Below are 20,822 nucleotides of genomic sequence, written 5' to 3'. Positions count from 1 at the left end.
GTTTATAAAGTATCAGAGGTGGTTTATGACTAAAATTAGTCATGTGAGAAGGAGTTAAATTCAATACATGTTTGATACTCTAAAAAGCATCTTCCCCAATTGTATGTGCAAGAGAGTAAGTTAACAAGCATTACTTCTCCAGAATAACCTTTTATTGGCCGGTCTCTCCCTGAGGGCAGACAAGGGTTTGTACCTGCTTATAGAAGTTGATGCTTTTAAAGATTAATCCTATAATGTGTGGGCAAAAGTGTTCTATATGCTCCATTGGAAAGAAATACAGAAGCATTTTAAGGTAGTAATTTCCTTCAGAGACTTCCTGTGAGTGTGTCTAGGTGTGAGGGAGTATATGTGTGTTTTAAGGAAAATGCCCAAAGTTCTGTTTATAAGTGAATCAGGTGTTAGACCTTGATTGATATCAGCACTTTTATAAGAGACTCATGAACAGTATTATAAAAACCAGGGTTAAATTCATAAAGTCAACATAATTTTAAAGTCACTAAAACTCTTAAGCAAATAAAACAATCATCAAATCCTATTATCTGCATGGAACTTGCTCTAAGGAATGAGACTTAGATGGAAATGACGTGGCCATGTTTAAAGCAGGTTCCTAAAAAAAAAAAAAAAAAAAAAAAAAAAGAAGAAGAAAAAAAAAAAACAAGATTATTTTGAGGAAAGGCAACAATTATCTTGACAATTTGAATGACCTCTCTGTGAACTTTAGACCCTGCAAAGTAAATTCTATAGATTGCACATGGTCAAACTCAAATTTGAAGACTTGGAATAGAAAGAACAGTAAAGTCACAATGCCAATGGGATGTTCATGTAGAGATTGGAGATATGTGCAGTCATTTTTTATAATCTATTATAATAGTCTCTTGGTTTCCAGTCTCTACCGTATTAGACATATAACCTGCAGCCAGATTTAGTCTTTAAAACACAGATTAGATCATTTCAGTTTATATACATTGGATGAATCTTCACTGTCTCTAGAATAAAGTATAAATTCTCTGTCATGGTAAGTAAGATCTTTAATAGCCTGGCCCTGCATCCTGTTTTGCATTATTTCCTAACCCTTGCATATTTTCCTAACTCAATTACTCTCTGTTCCCACACATGCTACAAACCAGCCCAGATAGATTTATAGCAAAGGTTCCTTGAGAACAGCCATAGTCACTGTCCCTTAGAACTTATAGTCTAGTTGGGAGATGCATATTACAAATACAACGGATTAAATAACAGTTGATCTAGGCTATGAAATGTGCTACAAACGAAATGTTCACTGAATTGTAAATGTTAGAAGACCTAACTGAGCCTGAGCTTTGTATATACATGTGGGGTTTATCTATGTCAAGTTCAGAAATCTGATGAATCAAACTTTTCCCAGTGAAATGGAGACATGAGGAGGAGTAGACTGTGCTTCTGGTCAGGGAACAATGTTAGCGATGAAGGTGGAAAGAAGCTTCTTGCAGGTGGAAGGTAGCATGAACTCCTGGAAACACCGCAAGAAGGCCAGTGTGATTGACACATAGGAGCGAAGGGGAAGAGTTGCAAGAGATGACAAGGAAAGGCCAGTTCATGTAGAGCCTAGCAGATAATGTTGAACATTTTGGATATTAAGAGCACTGGTTACAGTATTTACATATTTATAAATATTCTAAGGCAGGATAAGATCAAACTAAACTCCTGTTCTGTTTTTGCATCTTTCTCTAATGAAGTTAGATTATCATCTGGGGTAGAGGGAATGAGGAACACAACATAAAGTGAAATGTGCTCAGATTGAAATAAGTTCTGGCACTTGTATGAGCACTTCAAAGAGGAACAGAAATCAGATATATGGGTCAGAGAAATATTTGTAAAGTGACAGAAAAGTTTCAAGATCTCATGGATGCCAGAGGGAGTAAGAAAGAAGCGAATGCAATGCAGACACAGTGAATAGTAAAAGAGAAGGAGGTTTGGACATAACAATGAATCTTATGCAATAGAAGAGCTGAAATAAGTTCATTATGACCAAAGAATACGGTGAAAAGAGAGAGTAGAAAGAGATGGAGCTGAGATGAGGTCATGGCTGCATGACACCGAAGTGAGGGCTCTGGAGTTACTACAGCTGTATTACTGTGTTCAAGGTAAATACATTTTTAAGAAAGTCTTCTGTGAATGAATTTGGTCATTTATATCCTATCTAATAAAAGCCTAATATGCTAAGTGTCCAACCATTAGTTCAACTGTTTGTTCGACCATTTGACCAGTCACTATGACGTGCACTAACCACCAGGTGGCCAATGCTCCGACTGGTAGGTTAGCTTGCTGCTGGGGTCCAACAGATCAGGACTGATAGAGATGGGCCAGACACGACCTGGAGCCCTCCCGTGGCCCCTTCTCGGCCCTGATCGTACCCCAATGGGGTCCCTCCACCTGACCTGCACCTTCTTGCAATTTAGGACCCCTCAGGGAGAGCTGGTTTCAGCCCAATACCTGCAGGCCAGGCCAAGGGACCCAACCAGTGCACAAACCTGTGCATCAGGCCTCTAGTATTTAATAATAGCAAGTTTTGCAAGATGAGAAATTGAATAGAAAAATGAATACTAAACAACTTTCAGAAGAAAATGAAAATAAAGAAGAACTCATGCTGCATTTTTATAAAGTTTCAGGTTCTTGTATGTTATTAAATTTTTATTCAAGAAATAATTTTTCAGCCTGGAATATATATCTAATCTTTGTGTTCCCTTTTATCCACTATGTGGACAGCTATTCTTTTTCATGTTATTGACTTCAGATTTCTAAAGGAAAAAATTAAGAAAGAATTAGCTTGACATCATTTTATTATTCTTACGTGATGACAGGCACTATTCAATATCAGGATAAGAACTATAGTTTAGGAGCAGAAGCTATTAATTTTAGGTGATGGCAAGGATGATGGAAGAAACTAGTTGTTCAGTGTTCATCTGTGCCTCCAAAATCCAGGGATGACACATGGTTACAAGGTTTAGAAATATTACTCATAAAGAACACTCACTAACAGAAATATAAGGGATATTAAAACGCCCTTTCACAGTTTTGATAAGAAAAAGGACGAAGTATGTGATCATGAACCTTTGGCCCTGACAACCCATGCTTCATGACAGGTGTCTCTGGCTTGTGTGTTCCATGTCATTATTTTCTCTGGAAACTTTATGTTCCCAAGTTCCCAGGGCCTGGGCTTAATAGTGCAAACTCTCACCAAAGTGCTTTCTTTGTTAAGAAAACTCACTGATTCTCAGACAGATAGTGCATTTCTGCATCAGCACAGTATGTACCCAGAGGTCCCAAATAATGGAATTTCCAGGTGTATCTAAACAGAATTAATTTTGCTAATACAATTTACAACTTGTATATTCTGGCAAAGTCAAAGAATATATTTGTGCTTCATACATCTATTTCTGGGTGGAGGAGGAGGAAGTGATGTCTCAAGTTTCTATAGGAACATTTCATTTCCCTTTGTATTCTGCCCAGCTCTCTGTCACTTTGAAGGAAGTTCTCTATGGCCCATGTCAGATTTCCAACAATGCTGCAACTCCCTTTGAAAACCAACTCCCTTCCCCAAAAGGAAAAGGGATGATTCCTTACCTATGGCAAGGCAGCAGAAGAAAAGTTTATTGTTCCTCTCATGTAAATTTCCGCCTCCTAGTATATATGTGTAATTGTCTAAATTAAATGCTTGGAGAATTTTCCCATGCTTCTAAAACGCAGGCCATTTAAGGCATGACCTCTTAAACATATCCAGCACAGTGAAGGGGAGACAAGCTTCAGGAGAATGAAGTGCATGAATAACAACCAGAAAAACCTGTCTGGCATAGGTCTACAGAAATAGTATGACTCAGGAGGTAATATGGAAACCACTCCACTTTCTCATGTGGTTGATATAAAAATGACACTTAAGAGCATGATAAGCCAGAGGGAGGAAAGAGCTCCTGGACAAGTGGATGTCTCACCACTGAACTCTTGCAAGGCAATAAGAATCAGGTGCCCTAGAGGCAATTTACTATGCTTTCTCTTGCATTTATCTGATTGCCTGATTCCTGGGGTTTCTGTAAGATTTCCACATATATTAAGACATTCATTATCACGGCCCCCTGTGGTGCAGTAATGGGACTGGCAGGATTAATGCCCTAATGGGGTACAAGAGTATGACATTGGGATCCACATTTATATACCAACTAGAGGCCCAGTGCACAGACTCGTGCACCAGTGGGGTCCCTCGGCCTGGCCTGTGCCCTCTTGCAATCTGGGACCCCTTGGGGAATGTTGGAGAGCTGGTTTAGGCCTGATCCCCACAGGCCAGGGCGAGGGACCCCACCGGTGCTCAGGCACTGGGCCTCTAGTATGCATATACAATCTTTGGTTAATCTCTTCCTGCCCTCTCCCCTCTCCTTCCCTCTGAGATTCATCAGTCTGTTCCATGTTTCCATGCCTGTGCATTGAAAATCTACCCCCTGAAGGTCAATGTGCATATTGCTACCGGTTGAATGGTCGAATGGTCATTTAGGCTTTTATATATATAGATTGTTTTGGCCTCATTAGGCTGGTGATCTGTACTTACAAATAGTTTCTTCCCCTAGTTCCCATGCTATCTGTATGTGTAGGGTGGCTAAGCAATTTTTTTTTTTGCTTTAGTTACTTTTCTCTTTATAGTAAATCAAATAGATATATATCTCTAGTTACCTGCTTCACAGATGTGAATACATACAAATACTGCTCACACCACATAGAAGGTTTTCAGTGGAGCCAAATAACAAATCAGTAACGTCATGGAAGTTCGAAATTTCTTTTCATGAACTCTATGATCCACTAGTGGAACCTCCTCTCTGACCACGGAGGCTGCTGGGTATCATTGCCAGTTTCTATTTTGGAAATCAGGAGCAGTGATCACTGCTATGATATTTCTAGTACTCTATCAAAATGACTGAAAATATCTTTCTTTCATTACTTTCTTAAAAAAACAAAATCATCATTTACTCCTATCATTCTCTCTAATCCATTTCCTTCAAGCCAATGAATATTCCTATTCTATGGTAGAAAATCTGTAAGCTACATAGTCTGTTTGGAGTATCCTCAAAATCCCCTGGCAGAGCCTTGATCTCAATAGTTATCATAACCCAAGATACTACAACATAAAATTTCCCTCTCATAGATCTTTGTATTTTAATATGAGGCCCTGAGAAACAACTGCAAAAAAAATCTCATCATAAAGTATAAGAATAAAAGGACCTGCAGGGGCATCAGGCACTTCTCTTGTTCTTGTGGATGCCCTTTTTGTGCTCCAATTTTAACTCTTCACTGTAAGAGTATATCAATCAATGTTAAATATATTATACTGCTCTGGAAGGTGAAGCTCGGCTGGTTGGGTGTTGTCCCATGCACCAAAAGATTGCTGGTTTGATTCCAGCTCAAGGTACATACCCAGGTTGCAGGCTCAATCCCCAGTAGGGGGCATGCAAGAGGCAGCCAGATGATGTTACACTCTCACATTGATGTTTCTCTCTTTTCCTCTCCCTCTCTTTCTAAAAATCAATAAATTATTCTTAAAAAAAAAATCAAAAACCTAGACTTCATAATGAGCATCTTGTCCATAATGAGCAACAATGGAGATAGTTTGCTCACTGATGACAGGGGTCTTGTAGTGACTATCAGTGGCTCTACCTGTTTTGTGAAATGACCTGTATGGGTACTATGACCACAGTGTTAGTAACAGCGTCTCTAACAGAGGTATTTGCAAATTTCCATCAACTTTTTCAAAATGATTGGACAAGATCACTTCTGGGTTTAAGTGTTAGGTCTTCCCTTATACCAAAGCTGGACTTTTGGGCTACCTTGTAATCATCTACCATAAATTGTTGATATTTTGAGTCAAACCGATCAATTGTATTATTATGAACTGAATGTCTGTGTCCCTCCAAAATTCATATGTTGCAATCCTAATCTCCAATGTGATGGTATTAGGAGGTGGGGACTTGGGTGGTGATTAGGCCATGAGGGTGGAGCCCTCATGAAAAGGATTAATGCTTTTCTTTTTTAAAGACCCTAGGGAGCTCTCTCACTCTTTGTGCCATGTGGGGATAGAATGAGAAGTTAGCTATCTGTAACCCAGTTGTGGCTCCTCACCACCACCTGACTATGGTAGCACCCTGATCTTGGACTTCCAACATCCCCAACTATAAGAAATAAAAACCTGTTGTTTATGCTGCTCAGGCTATGGTAATTTACTATATCAGGCCAAACTGACTAAGACATATATCTATATATAAAAGCCTAAGCAACCGGCCAACCAGCTGACCGGCTGTCCAGCCAGTATTTATGATGCACAATGACCACAAGGGGGCAGATGCTCAATGCACAGGCATGAAAACATGGAACAGACTGATGAATCTCAGAGGGAAGGGGGGAGGGTGGGAAGAGATTAACCAAAAATCTTACATGCATACTAGAGGCCCAGTGCATGGATTCATGCACCGGTGGGGTCCCTCAGCCTGGCCTGTGGGGATTGGGCTGAAACCTTCTCTCTGACATCCTCCAAGGGGTCCCAGATTGCGAGAGGGCGCAGGCCAGGCCGAGAGACCCCACCAATGCACGAATCTGCACCAGGCCTCTAGTCAACAAATAAAATGATTAACACTGAAAACTGAGTTGGTAGGGAGTAAGTTTAATTTTGGGGTTGTTTTTTTGTTTTGTTTTTTTTGGTTGTTTTTTGTTTTTGTTTTTACAATATCACAAATTAATAGTTCTGTAAAAGTGATATAGTTAAAAAATAGTCCTATGTCCTTAGATTTTGGTAATAGGCTCTTAGTTTTCCATCTTGTACAACACACACTTGGGAGTAAATAGTGCTGAAAATACTTCAAAATCAGCTTGTTTTAACATGTAATCTAGAGAGCATAAATTCTGTGAGGCAGGGACTATGCCTGGTACCTTGAAGGTGTGTTGGGTGAGAAATATGTGTTGAGTCAATCAACAATGACTCAATGTATGTATCATTATTAGATCTGGGTTGCTATAGATTAATACTTTGTTTAATGTTACCTTGAGTAGGAGTTTTGTTGCCATTAAGGCAACTTTAAAGAATTATCTCTGTAAGAGTAATACTTGACATTTATAAGTGCAGAGGATGGTCATACAAATGACCAATGATCTGACTAAGATGACTGAGAACTGATGTGGGATGGAGATACAAAAGAAATGCAGGGCAAGAAGTTTGCCTTACAGAGGCATAACATATAGTAGGGAAGAACTAAGTAAAAGTTCAAGGGAGTAAAGGGTTAAGAGAAAAATGAGTAAGTTAGATGAGATCTGCTTAGGAGTTAGGAGAAGATGGGGATAAGTATGAGTCTCTTAAGTTGATTCATATGACTTCTGGGTAAAGAACAGACTTGATGTAATTACACAGAAGAGAGCTGAGGCCAGAAAAGTAAAGAAGAGCAGGGTGGTAACTGAAATGTGAAGTTATATATTTCTAGATTAGTACTATAGTGGGGATGGAGAGAAAAGGTGAGTAGTGTGTACATACATAAACACACACAAACTATTTTCTACCAGCCATATGCTTAGCAAGTTGCATACATCAGCTCATGTGAGGTGATTATTTCATTTAATCTTCACAACAACTTTTTAAGATAGGTATTATTACCTCAGTTTTCAGATGATAAAATCAAGTCTCAGAGAGGTGAAGTGATTTGCCTAATTGTTTTAAGCAACAGAGCTAAGCTTGAAACCTCAGTCAGCCTGACTCCATAATCTTTTATGAAAGGTTGGACATAATATAAAAAAGCATGGAGTGAAAGGTAACGCTTAGGCTTCAAATGTGGAGCACTGTGCATATACAAGACATCTAGAAGCAACTGTAATAAGAGAAAATATAGATGAAAACTGCTTTAAGAGCACTCCAGGTGTTTTAGTTCCATTTCTAGTACTTTCTCAGAAACATAGTACTAGGCTTCCACATAATTTTAGATCCTCTTCTGTCCTCATGTTTCTACTATTGGGTTTCAAATTTGAGGAATAAATCTGACCAAATGGAGTCCCAAATTATAGGGTCCCTTTTGCTGTAGGAGAGGTTTCCTGTCCAGTGGAGATCCTTTGGAAGGATGCAAGGTAAGGCTCCAGCTATTCTGGCCACAATTGTTACAATATCATACTTTACTCATTTAACATGCAATGCTGGGCCTACTATTGAGTATGAAAGACTTTTTGTAATTTTTTCTTCCTTGCCTTTGATCTGCTGTTCCCTCTACCTGAAAAGAGTCTCTTTTCCCTCTGCCAATTCTTTATGTAATTACACATACTTAGGTGAAATTCACTGATCCTTTCAGACTCATCTCAAAAGGATTCTAGAATTGCCACCTTCCCTCTTGTGTATTTGAAAATTCTTAAGAGTCATACTTGATTCTTCTCTTTCTTTTTTATCTAATCAGTTACCCAATCATTCTAACTCTCCTTTTAAATTGTAATACCATCTAACCACGTCTTAACACAGGCATCCATTACCAAGCTCAATTTGGATAATTTCTTTTTTTTTAAATTACATCTTTATTGTTCAGATTATTACATTTGTTCCTCTTTTTGGATAATTTCTTATTTGGATAATTACAATAGCCTCCTAATAGGTACCCTATCTATACCCTTACTTCTCTACCATCTATTTGCTATTCAGTAGCCAGTGATCCTGCTAAAACACAAGTCCACTGTTATTTTTTCCCCAAAAAATCCTCTAGTGGCTTTCTATTGCACTTAGAAAACCCAAATTCTTTTCCATGGTCCACAGGCCCCACATGATATGGCACCCCTGCTGCTACCTCTTGAGCTCCACCAGGCATGCTGCTCCGCGAGGTCTTCACTCTTGCTGTTCCAGATGCCTGGCATGCTCCTCTCCCACATATCCACACGTCTCTCTCCCTCATTTTGTTCAGGTCAGCAGTGAGCTACCCTTTCTAAACAACCTCACTCCACAATTTTCTAACCCCCCTCATTTTGTTTAATTTTTGTAACACTAAACATTGCCTAAGATATTATATTAATATGTATGTATTTATTATTTGTCTCCTCCTATTAGAAGGTAAGCTACCCGTGGGTAAGGATTTGCCTATTTAGGTCACTATTGTGTCCCAAGTGCCTAAAACAATGTCTGACACATAGCATCTTCCCACCCCTTCCAGTATCCCAGTCACAAGCCCTGCTCTGGCCTCTAGGGATTCCTGAGAGGGCCTTGGGCAACCCCTCCTCTTCCCACTGTCTTCCTCAACTCTATTTGCAAAAGAGTGTTGTGAGAGGTCAGAGAAGCCCCTGGGCCTCTACTGAGCTGGGAACTATGGTTCAGGAAGAAGTTGCTAATAGGAGTGGGCTCAGCTATGTGTCCCCTCCAAGGCTTGGGGTGTCTCATTTCTGGTAGTTTCAGAAAAGAGCGAGTTGTAGGACGGCGAGTAGACAGGCAGACTAGCTCAAGGTCTGTGCCTTCTCTTTTCCCCTCATTTTCCAGGGAAGTGGGCTAAGGACCCTCTTTTCCTCCCTCTCTAGGACCACCCCTTTTTATCTACACATCCCTCTCCAAGTTCAAGCAGACTCCATCATGAAAACTGATCTTCCCAGTTGTTCAGTTGAGCTGGTCCTGGTCCTGCATCCTTCTATCCCCTGAGGCCTAAAGGGTGAGGCGAACCAGCTCCAGAGGGCACTGTCCATGAAAGGGTGCCCTGCAAGTAGCGGCACACAGAGCCTCACAGGAGGACCCACAGGGCACACAGGGCATTGAAAAGCAGAGAACCAGGAGAGACAGACTCTGTCCCTATCCCTGCCCCCACTTTCCCAGCATGAAGCTAAAATCCTGTGCAGTGTCGGTTTTTAAAATTAAGATAGAACACTGTGTAAGTTTAAGGTGTATAACCCATTGATTTGATACATTTACATATTGCAATTATATCATGGCACATAATTATCATGAGAACAATTGAGATCTAGTCTTTCAGCAAATTTGAAGTTTATAATATAGTATTGTTGACTACAATCATTATGCTGTGTTTTATATCTCTAAAACTTATCTTCTAGTTGCAGGTTCATACCATTTAACATCTCCCAAATCCACCTACCTCCAGGCCCTAGTAACCACCACTCTATTCTGTTTCTATGATTTCAGCTTTTTTAGATTTCACATATAAGTAAGACCATGCAGTATTAATCTTTCTCTGGCTACTCTCACTAAGCATAATGCCCTCAGGGTCCATCCATGTTGTCACAAATGGCAGGATTTCCTTCTTTCTCATTGCTGAATAATATTCCATTTTATCTATCTCTATCTCCCTATCTATCTATTATCTATCTTATATCTTCGTTATTTCATTCATCCATCAAAGGACACTTAGAGTGTTTCCATATCTTGGCTATTGTGAACAAGGCTGCAATAAACATGGTAGTGCAGATATTTTTTCCTATATCCTATTTTCATTTCCTTTGGATATAGGATATACAACTACCATTTAATCAAGAAATAGGAAAGCTGGATCATACACTCAACATATAGGAATATGTTGTGTTTCTGTAAAATAACAATGAAATATATGAAAATGAAATAAAGAAAACTATCCCATTTACAATGGTATGAAATACAATAAAATACTTAGAAATAAATTTAACCAAGAAAATGAAAGATCTACACAGTGAAAACTACATGACTTTAATGAAAGAAATCGAAGACATAAATAATGGAAAGATAGCTCATGCTCATGGATTGGTAGAAGTGGTACTGTTAAAATGTCCATACTGCCCAAAGCCATCTATAGATTTAATGCAATCCCTATAAAAAATTCCAATGGTATTTTCCACAAAAATTGAAAAAAACAATCCTAAAGTTTGAATGGAACCATAAAAGACCCAAAGTAGCCAGAGCAATCCTGAAGACAAAGAACAATGCTGGATACATCACACTTCCTGATTTCAAACTACAAAGCTACAGGAATTAAAACAGTATAGTACTGGCATAAAAACAGACACATGGACCAATGGAGCAGAATAGAAAGCCCAGAAATAAACCCCTTCATAAAGGGACAATTAATATTTGACAAGAGAGCCAAGAATATGCAATAGGAAAAGGACAGCCTCTTCAATAAATGGTGCTGGGAAAAGTGGATAACCCCACATAGAAAAATGAAACTGGACTCCATCTCACACCACTCACAAAAATTAACTCAAAGTAGATTAAAGATTTAAACATAAGATACCATAAAACTCCTAGAAGAAAACATAGGAAAAAAGCTCATTGACATTGGTCTTGGCAATGATTTCTTGAATATGTCACCAAAAACATAAGTAACAAAAGCAAAAAAACAACAAGTGGGATTACATTAAACTAAAGAGTTCCTGCACAGCAAAAATAAACAACAAAATTAAAAAGCAACTGATAGAATAGGAGAATATGGTTTGTAAACCATATATGGATAAGGAGTTAATATCCAAAATATATAAAAATCTCACACAAGTCAATAACAAAATACCAAACAATCCAATTAAAAAATGGGCCAAGAAGCCAAATAGAATTTTCCAAAAAAAGCATCCAAATGGCCAACAGGAACATAAAAAGATGCTCAACATCATCAATCATCAGGAAAATGCAAATCAAAACCACAATGCGATATTACCTCACACCTGTTAGAATGCCCACTACCAAAAAGACAAAGGATAAATGTTGGCCAAGATGTAAAGAAAAGAGAACTCTTGTGCACTGTCTGAGGTATTGCAAATTGGTATAGCCACTATGAAAAACAGTATGGAGTCCCACAAAAAATTAAAAATACGACTACCATTTAATCCAGCAGTCCCACTCTGGGTATATCCATGGGCTGTATTCTAACAGCAGGTAACTTGCCCCACTCAGGGAGGCATATGCACAAGAACCTTAGTATTGAATCAGGAAATATGCAAAGTCTTGGGAGCAACCCTGGGCTCTGGAATAGAAACTAAGGCATTTTTTGTAGATTTGTCCCCGGTTCCTGAAAATATGACTCAGGTCTTCTTGCCTTGGGCTGTCTTAGTGTACCATTGCCCCAACTACTGGGACTTTGTGGACTATGGCAGTGGCAATAGCCCAATCTCCCAAGGCCAGGGGTCCTGGATTCAAAGCAGACTCCCACTCTGTGGCCCACCTATCAACTAGTATGGCCCAATTCAGCTGTGGTTGGCCTGCCCTCTGCTGCTACCCCATCTGTCTGGCATCCCAGCCTCACCCCTAACCTGTCCTGGGACATTCTATACATGTCCATAAGTTTGCCTTCAGTAAACCTCTCTAGCTGTATATTTAGAGTCTTTTAAATGGCAAATGCAGAACATTGTCAATATCTCCTGATCAGCTATTTCAAATTTCCCCTTCAGTATCATCATTGTTCATTTATTTCCTAGTAATTCCCTCTTTCCATGATCTATGTTTGTAAAATGTCATGAGGTCTATCACTGGGGAACAAGGAGTCAACAGAACTGTGCACTTTATTATCTGAACTGAATGTGCCACAGCCAATCACCAACACACTTAGAAACTTATGACATGATTGGTCACAACCCACATTTGATATTTACATAATACTTTTTGGACTGAGGACCTAGCAGTGAAGTTTGCACTTTATGCAATTAAAGTTAACACTAGAGGCCCGGTGCATGAAATTTGTACACCTGGGGGGGGGTGTCCCTCAGCCCAGTCTGCACCCTCTCCAATCTGGGACCCCTCGGGGGATGTCCGGTTGTCAGTTAGGCCTAAACTGGCAGTCAGACATCCCTCTAACAATCCAGGACTGCTGGCTCCCAACCGCTCACCTGCCTGTCTGCCTGATTGCCCCTAACTGCTTCTGCCTGCCAGCCTGATCACCCCCTAACCACTCCCCTGCCAGCCTGATTGACACCTAACTGCTCCCCTGACAGCTTGATTGCCCCCAACTGCCCTCCTCTGCCAGCCGGATTGCCCCCAACTGGCTTCCCCTGATGGCCCGGTCTCCCCCAACTGCCCTCCCCTGCAGGCCTGGTCCCCCCCCAACTTCCCTCCCCTGCAGGCCTGGTTGCCCCTAACTGCCCTCTCCTGCTGGCCTGATCGCTCACAACTGCCCTCTCCTGCCGGCCATCTTGTGGCTGTGGGCACCGCCATCTTTGAAGGAAGGGCAGTCAATTAGCATATTCCCTCCTTATTGGCTGTGGGTGCCACCATCTTTGTGATGGTGTGAGGGTCAATTAGCATATTTCCTCTTTATTAGATAGGATACCACTAAAATTCAAACTTCTTTGTTGGGAGACTGGTGTTATGTAGCTAAATCATGGTAACTGAAATCTCTGCACACAAGAACCAAGCAAACTGAGGACTGCTATACACCAAAGCACTGTCCAAGCACATTTGAAACTTGATATATACATATCCTAGGGTTAAATTAAAAAGTGACTTTATGCATTAACCATGTAAAGTACAAAATAGTGGAGATGTAGCAGGGGTGGGGAATGTCCGGCCCGTGGGCCATATAAGGGCCGTGAAATCATTTGGCCTGGCCCTGCCAAGGCATTAGGGGTGAGTTAATTTAATGTTTGACCAAATACCAGTATAGCAGGCTAATTTTTAAGCTGATAATTTTGTATAGCCTTCGAATGATGTTATAAATATCCCAATGGCCCTTGACAGAAAAAAGTTTCCCCTCTCCTGCAATAGAGGGTAGAAATTGCAAGAGTCTGGCTGTGAACAAATGGTGCTACATGACTATGCCATCTCAGGCAAGATGCTCAGGGTCTGTGTGCCTCTATAAACTGGGGATAGTGATAACACCTACCTTATGGGGTTCATAAAAAAATAATAATTAATGTAAGAGGATGAGAACAGTACCTAGCACATTGAAAGAATCTCGAACACCAGCTCCTGTTATTACTAAATGAAGAACAATACAAATGACCTGAGAAGATGGTGCCCCCATCTTCTCAGGTCATTTGTAGAAAAGCCTCTCATATTTTATTTTCCCTCAATATAATTTTCTTCTAGATTTTCCTGTCACCTCTTCAAGAATATTGGCAAATCTCTGACTGAGGTGGTAGGGAATTGTTGGAGCAGTAGTGGAGAGATGGAAAATTGTTTCACTCAATGTCACCTTTAATCCTGAACACTATACAATGCCATTACCCTAAAAACGGTTATTCTATTCTATTCTGGGCTCAGAAGGAGGAGAAAAATAAAAGAAGGAAGAAGAGAATGAAGCAGAGGAAAACTGAGAACAGGAAACCTATGTAGATGAAGAAAGATGTGCTCTAGAGAAAATAATACACCAAAACACAAACCTGACATTACAGTAAAAAAGAAAAAAGGGTATTTTTATGTTCCCTTTTGTCAAGAACTATAGTTAATACAAGCTTTATAAAATATCACTCTTTTGAGAGAGTGATTCAAAATTGAGGCCAACACATCTAATAATGATGATTACAAATAGGCATCTGAATTTTCTTAGAAATAAAATAGATAAAATGATTCCTGGTTTTATAAATCATTAAATTTGCAATTATTTATATACTTTTAATATTCCTCTAATAGGTCATTGATGAAATTTTCTTTAAAAAATTATTCCCATCAAAGTAATCTACTTGACGTCAGTTGTCCTGTTTCCTTTATTAGTAAGCCAAAGATTTCAGCAAGGACAATTTCCTTCAGCACTTGATTTTATCTACATCCGTTTTGTTGATCTTGGCTATAGTTCTAGTGAAACTTTCACCAATACTCACAAGGCAGCCACACTTTCCCTGTGGCAATTAGCAGCCAAATGCTACCTTACAAGTTTTGTGTCACAACCCAAGTTAAAAGTTCCTCCTTCTCAGCCAAGGGATCAGCCCTCACCTCAGGTTAAGTCCTGAAGAACAACATGAAGAACGACATGTCAAAACCTACCACTTGCCTGCTCCTCTGGGTGGCTGAGTCATGGCCTACATGGCAAGGTCTTCTTTACTAAGTATAGGTCTTCTTTAGGCCTCTAGCTCCATGAACCAGCAATGTAGCAAGAGTGAGATTTTTCAATCAGATGGGTGTATTTTATATTAGGATCAGAAAAATCTGACCTTACAAACGTGTATGGGGTTTTACACAATCATTTGGTAGCACTCAGTTGAATGTACAATATATACCAAGCATTAGGACTAGAAGGAGCCATTCTATCATTTAACTGATAATAACACCGATGCCCAGAGAGGTTGCAAAGTTAGTGGGTTAGAATACCAGGTCTAAAAGCACCTCTTCAGAGTCCCAGACAAATGCTCTTTCTTGTCCATTTCATGGCTTGTTTCTCATTGTAATTTCTTTTTTTTATCTCGTTATATACTTTGATACGCAACTGCAATTGAATTTAATAGGTTCTACCAAGTGGAGTAGTTTGCCAGCTGAAGTGCACTAAGCATATGCACTCACCCCCAATGCTCATTTTAAAATATTTTCAGAATATCCTCATGAGCAAAAAAAATATTCTTAGCTAATCATAAGAATGCATGGAAATGATGTGAGACCAACACATTATCATATAAGAGAAGGGTCTTATAGGATGTGGTGAACTGCTGGGTAAGTTTATCCCACAAGCACAGTCAAGGTTATGAACTGAAAACATCCCAGCTTTTCTTGCCTCAAGCTGGTTATCATGTGCTGTCTATGCCATCTGGTGCATCATAAGTGTGTGGTGATTTTTACAATCAACACAGGGTAACTGTAATGTTATCAAGAAGCAGAATGACAGTGTAAGAAAAATAGGAAATAGGGTCAAGACTTGAAATATATTCTCATTCTTTCAAGTTGAGACATTCAAATAAATTATTGCTATCTGACATTAGTGACTGAGCATGAAAAGTGAAATAAAGAAATGAGGTCATTTCCTCAAGAGATCAACAGGTACACATAACACACACATACACAGACAGACACACATGTTCCCTTGGAGAGCCAGCTTACTGGACTGGGAGCTCCATCCATGCAGGGAGCCTATGACAGCCTAGGAGAGCAACAGTGTGCGGTTTGATAAGCTCCAACTGCACTTCGCTCTAATTCACCATGCTGCCCTCAGAGGAAAGAGTCACACTGATTAATAGTATTGCCGCCATCAAATAGAAACTTTCTCTTTCTACTATCAAAACATGAAGAATACAATCTTCCTTTACCTTTACTTATCAAGAATGATATAATTTATTACCTTCAAAGTCCACATCTCCAACTAATTTTATCTTTTCTGTTACTGGGTCGTGGACATAGTTGATACCCACATCAATTACAGCAGCACCTTCTTTAATCATATCAGATGTGATCAACTTTGGAATACCTAGAAGCAAAACAGAGTTGTAAAACACTCTAGAAAAGTCTTAAAATTGGTGATGAGTATAAAAAAGGTTTACACATCTAATATTTTTGTTGTCACGGCTTTAAAAGAATACATAATAAAAACTGTTTCTAAAACAACAACAAAAACTGTTCCTCACTGTATTGATCATTTCTGATCAAGCAGAAAAAATGTGGGCTTCTGTGGATAACACCCTGCTAGGGTTTATCCTTCCACCTTTAAGATTGCCTACCAGACTTCTCCAAATGGGTACCTGTTTGAGCAGCATTCTTTAGTATTTCATGTACTATAAATGGCATGGGGAGAATATGAAGATGAATGAGGCTCCTTCTGAGGTTTAGTGGAGTGAAAACAACTTGGAAATGGGAGGTAGACAAAGGGAAGAAAGGGAGGGAGGGAGGAAAAGTATAAAAAATGATGATAATAATTCATATTCCTCAAGGTTATGGTAAACTGTAAAGTGCCATAAACATACTCCAAATGTGAAATGCTATCTTGAGCTTTCCTTTTATTTGTTCTTGGTTTCTCTGATTAATTACAGAGTATATGTCTCCATTCCAGCCTGAAAGATAGTTTTACAGAGATCTTATGTCACCATCTATTTTCTGTATTTTCACATTTTATTTCAAGTACTATACCAGCAAATGGCTAATGTTCTAGTTTTTTGGTTAGTAATCAACAAACCATTAAAACTTAGTGTCTTAAAACAGCAATTTATTATGTTTCTTAGTTCTGGGGGTTGTCTGAGCTCAGCTGCATGAATCTTCCTGGGGGTCTTTCATATAATTGGAGTCATAGTGGCTGAGGCTGGGGTCACCTGAAGATGTGACTGGCCGATTTCCAAAAAGGCTCACTCACATGTCTGCATTGATGCTCACAGTTGGCTGAGCTCAGCTGGGGCTGTCAGCTGGGGCCTACAGGTATGAATACTCCAGGTGGCTTAGGCTTCTCACAGCCTGGCAGGTGGCTTCCTGGAATGAGTTTTCCAAGAATCAGGAATTAGAAGCTGCCAGTCACTTAAGGCTGAAACCTGGAAACTGGCGCAGTGTCACTTCTGCTATATTCTACCCTACAGAATCCACTTACATTTACGAGGAGGGGTAGAGACTCCACTTCTCAGTGGGAGGAGAATCAGAGAATATGTGGCCAACTTTACCACAATGCCTCTGGTAGACATTGTGTCTGGTCGGTGATTTACTCACCTTCACATTCTACATCCTTTGCAGAAAAAGAGTTACCTGTTGTGTTTTCAGAGGCTTTATTCTAGCATCTGAATGCATTCATTTAAGTATTCCAAATGGCTTAAATGTAACCTCATGACATATGACTTTCAGTGTTAATAAGAATTTAAAGGCTATAAAGAAATAATCGGTGTCAAAATAAATATAGTTATCTCATAGGTCCCTCAGTCACATAATGATATAACCAATGAAGCATCAATGGAGATATTTTCCTCCTGCTTTCCCATTCTGTCCCACAGACCTCTTCCTTTTTACTGGTTCTAGAATAGAAATTTAATATTGCTCCAAGATAATAATAAAGTCCTGTTTCTTTTTGGCATTCAATAGAAAAAGAAAACATGCATTCGTGTGACTGCAGGAAATATTTTTAAGATGAAAATGTTGATGAAATACTTATTAAAATCTAACTATTATGCTTTTGAAATACTTATTAAAATCTGCTACTATGCTTTTGAAATGCTTATTAAATTCTAGCTACTATACTCTCCTTTCCAATTATAACTGTTCATAACAATTTTCAGAAAATATCAGATTGGCAATGGACAAATGCACAATTTTCAAAGTAGAGGGAAATGTGAGCTTTATTTTAATTCCCAGGAAAATTACAAAATACAAAAATATTAAATGTATGTTTATTTTTTTCTGATATGATGTTATGTATGTTTATTGTAGAAAATCTGGAAAATATCTAAAAATGTTAAGATAAAAATAAAAATCAATATAATCTTGCCATCCAAAGATAATAAGTATATTTTTATTGCATTTCTTTCTATGATTTCAAAATATTTCTATATTGGGTATAAAATATGATGTCTGTAATTTTGTATATATTGTGCTTCACTATGTATCTTAACACTTTGTCATTAAAATTAAATTGTGAGCATTTTCTCATTTCATCAATTATTTAAAATTTAAAAACCACATGGAATAACTTATAATGTGGATTACCATATTAAATTATTCAGCCCTGCATTTGTTCCAGTATTTTGTTGTTATAAATAATGCAGTGATGATCATTCCTATGTTCAGGAAACTACAGATGATTTCTTAATTGAAGCGTCAAATTTGAACCCTTATTAACAGCATGGAAAAACATGGATTGGATGAAAACTCTTATTGGTACAGTCATAGCTGTTTAAATAAAATATTCTAAACTGTTGATCAATGCATCCGTAAGGTCCATTAGGTATTCCATGGAAAATATTTGTCAGTGACATTTTCAAATTTTTTATAAAGAACTTTGAAGAACACATTGGCATGGTGATAGTTATTCTCTCCTTGTCCACCTCCAGGTCCATTGTCTACCCTTCTCTGATCTACTCTATGCAGAGCTGAGGCTGATCCCTACATAGGTCTTGTGTGCTTCCTACCACTCTTGGGACCCTGTCACTGCCATGAGAACAGGCTCCAGCTGGTCTACTGGAGGATACAAATCCTGTGGAGGAGAGCTGAGTTGTTTCAGCAGAGACCGTCCTAGACCAGTCAGCCCCCAGCCAATGCTTGAGAGCCCAGTCAAGATCAGAGGAACAAGCCAAAGTCACCACAACTGACCTGCTGAAACAGAGCCTCATGAGAATTTCCTTTTAAATGTTATTGTTTAAAGTGACTGAGTTGGTGGGGTTTTTTTTGTTTTTTTGTTTTACAGGACAATAACTGCATACCCTACATTTACAAATACAAAATTGGATAGAATAATTTGTAGGTAGCCACTTTGAAATAATCCTATCTAATAAAAGACAAAAAGGTGATTGACCGTACCTTCGCTACGCTTCCCATTGGCTAATCAGGGTGATTAGCAAATTAACTGCCAACCAAGATGGTGGCTGGCAGCCACACAGCTGAAGCAAGCAGTAGGCTTGCTTGCTCCAGTGATGGAGGAAGCCAAGGTTCCCCACCTGCCACGGCCTGGCTCTGAGCTCCGAAAGCAACAGCTCCGAGAGCAACAAAGTTTCAATTATAGAAGCTAAACAAACCCCAGATACCTGGTTTCAGCAGGCCGTGGCCTCAGAGCTGGAGCAAGCAGGATGGCAACAACGTTTTAATTACAGAAGGTAAATAAATCCCAGAATTAAAAAAAAAAAAGAAAAAAAGGAGAGGCTGGGAGCTTCAGTTGCTGACAAGCCTGAAAACAGCCATCAGCCCCTCATCCAGGCTGGCCAGGCACCCCAGTGGGGACCCCCACCCTTAAAGGGGTGTGACCAGCTGCAAACAGCCATCAGCCCCTCACCCAGGCTGGCCAGGCACCCAAGCGGGACTCCCACCCTGATCTAGGACACCCTTAAGGGCAAACCAGCCAGCTCCCTCCCATGCACCAGGCCTCTATCCTATATAGTAGAAGGGTAATATGCAAACTGACCCTCACAACAGAAAGACTGGGAATGACTGGTCACTATGACACACACTGACCACCAGGGGGCAGACATTCAATGCAGGAGATGCCCTCTGGTGATCAGTGTGCTCCCACATGGGGGAGCTCTGCTCAGCCACAAGCCAGGCTGACAGCTGCCAGTACAGCGGTGATGGTGGGAGCCTCTCCTGCCTCCTCAGCAGCACTAAGGATGTTTGACTGCAACTTAGGTCTGCTCCCCACTGGCAAGTGGACATCCCCCAAGGGCTGCCAGGCTGCCAGAGGGATGTCTGATTGCCAGCTTAGGCCCAATCCCCCAGGGAGCAGGCCTAAGCCAGCAGGTGGTCATCCCCCGAGGGCGTCCCAGGCTGTAAGAGGGCACAGGCTGGGCTGAGGGCCCCCCCCCCCCCCCCACCTGAGTGCACAAATTTTTGTGCACTGGGCCTCTAGTGAACTATAAGTAGCATGAATTTGAAAATAAATAAATATATAATTCTGAGGTGTTGTACTTGATTAAAACTCATTAAAAACTATTAGGCTATGATGCTAAGAAAAATAGTGTCCAGATACAAGGAAGTAATGTTTTCCATTATATTTTTAGCATACTCTCTCTCTGGAAGCATTGGCTGTAATCTAGAGAAGAATAATTAGAAAGGATCTGGAACTTATGTTATAAGAACAAATGCTGTCAAATGAGTTAGCTCAACTGCTTATCTGCAACAATATAAAAAAGCTTGTGCCACAACGTAAAGCAACTATATCATTAACCACACTGTTTAGCACTATTTAATTCAGCTAGCTTTATTTTTCCATAGCAAGACTTTTTCAATGAAGGCAAGAGGATGTTGATTTATATTCTGGCACAGCTCCTTGAGGACCTATAACATATAGTTCTCAAAG

At 39.7% G+C, this 20,822-nt stretch overlaps 1 protein-coding gene across 3 annotated transcripts in view; it reads right to left on the bottom strand.

Moving 5' to 3' along the window:
- The window catches only part of MTHFD2L (methylenetetrahydrofolate dehydrogenase (NADP+ dependent) 2 like), a 108,689-nt gene that overhangs the window by 5,144 nt on the left and 82,723 nt on the right, over nucleotides 1-20,822 (bottom strand). For 2 of the 3 annotated variants that reach the window (XM_036336263.1, XM_036336273.1), the window contains one exon: nucleotides 16,191-16,316. The exons of the other annotated variant lie outside the window; for it this stretch is intronic. In XM_036336263.1, coding sequence (XP_036192156.1) covers nucleotides 16,191-16,316 — 126 coding nt within the window. The remainder of the gene's footprint in view (nucleotides 1-16,190; nucleotides 16,317-20,822) is intronic. 3 annotated transcript variants of the gene reach the window in all.

The sequence above is a fragment of the Myotis myotis genome, unplaced genomic scaffold (assembly GCF_014108235.1).
Source record: "Myotis myotis isolate mMyoMyo1 unplaced genomic scaffold, mMyoMyo1.p scaffold_m19_p_1, whole genome shotgun sequence".
Taxonomy (NCBI): Eukaryota; Metazoa; Chordata; class Mammalia; order Chiroptera; family Vespertilionidae; genus Myotis; species Myotis myotis.
The sequence above is the reverse complement of the archived record's forward strand: the minus strand, read 5'-3'. Positions and strand labels throughout refer to the sequence as shown.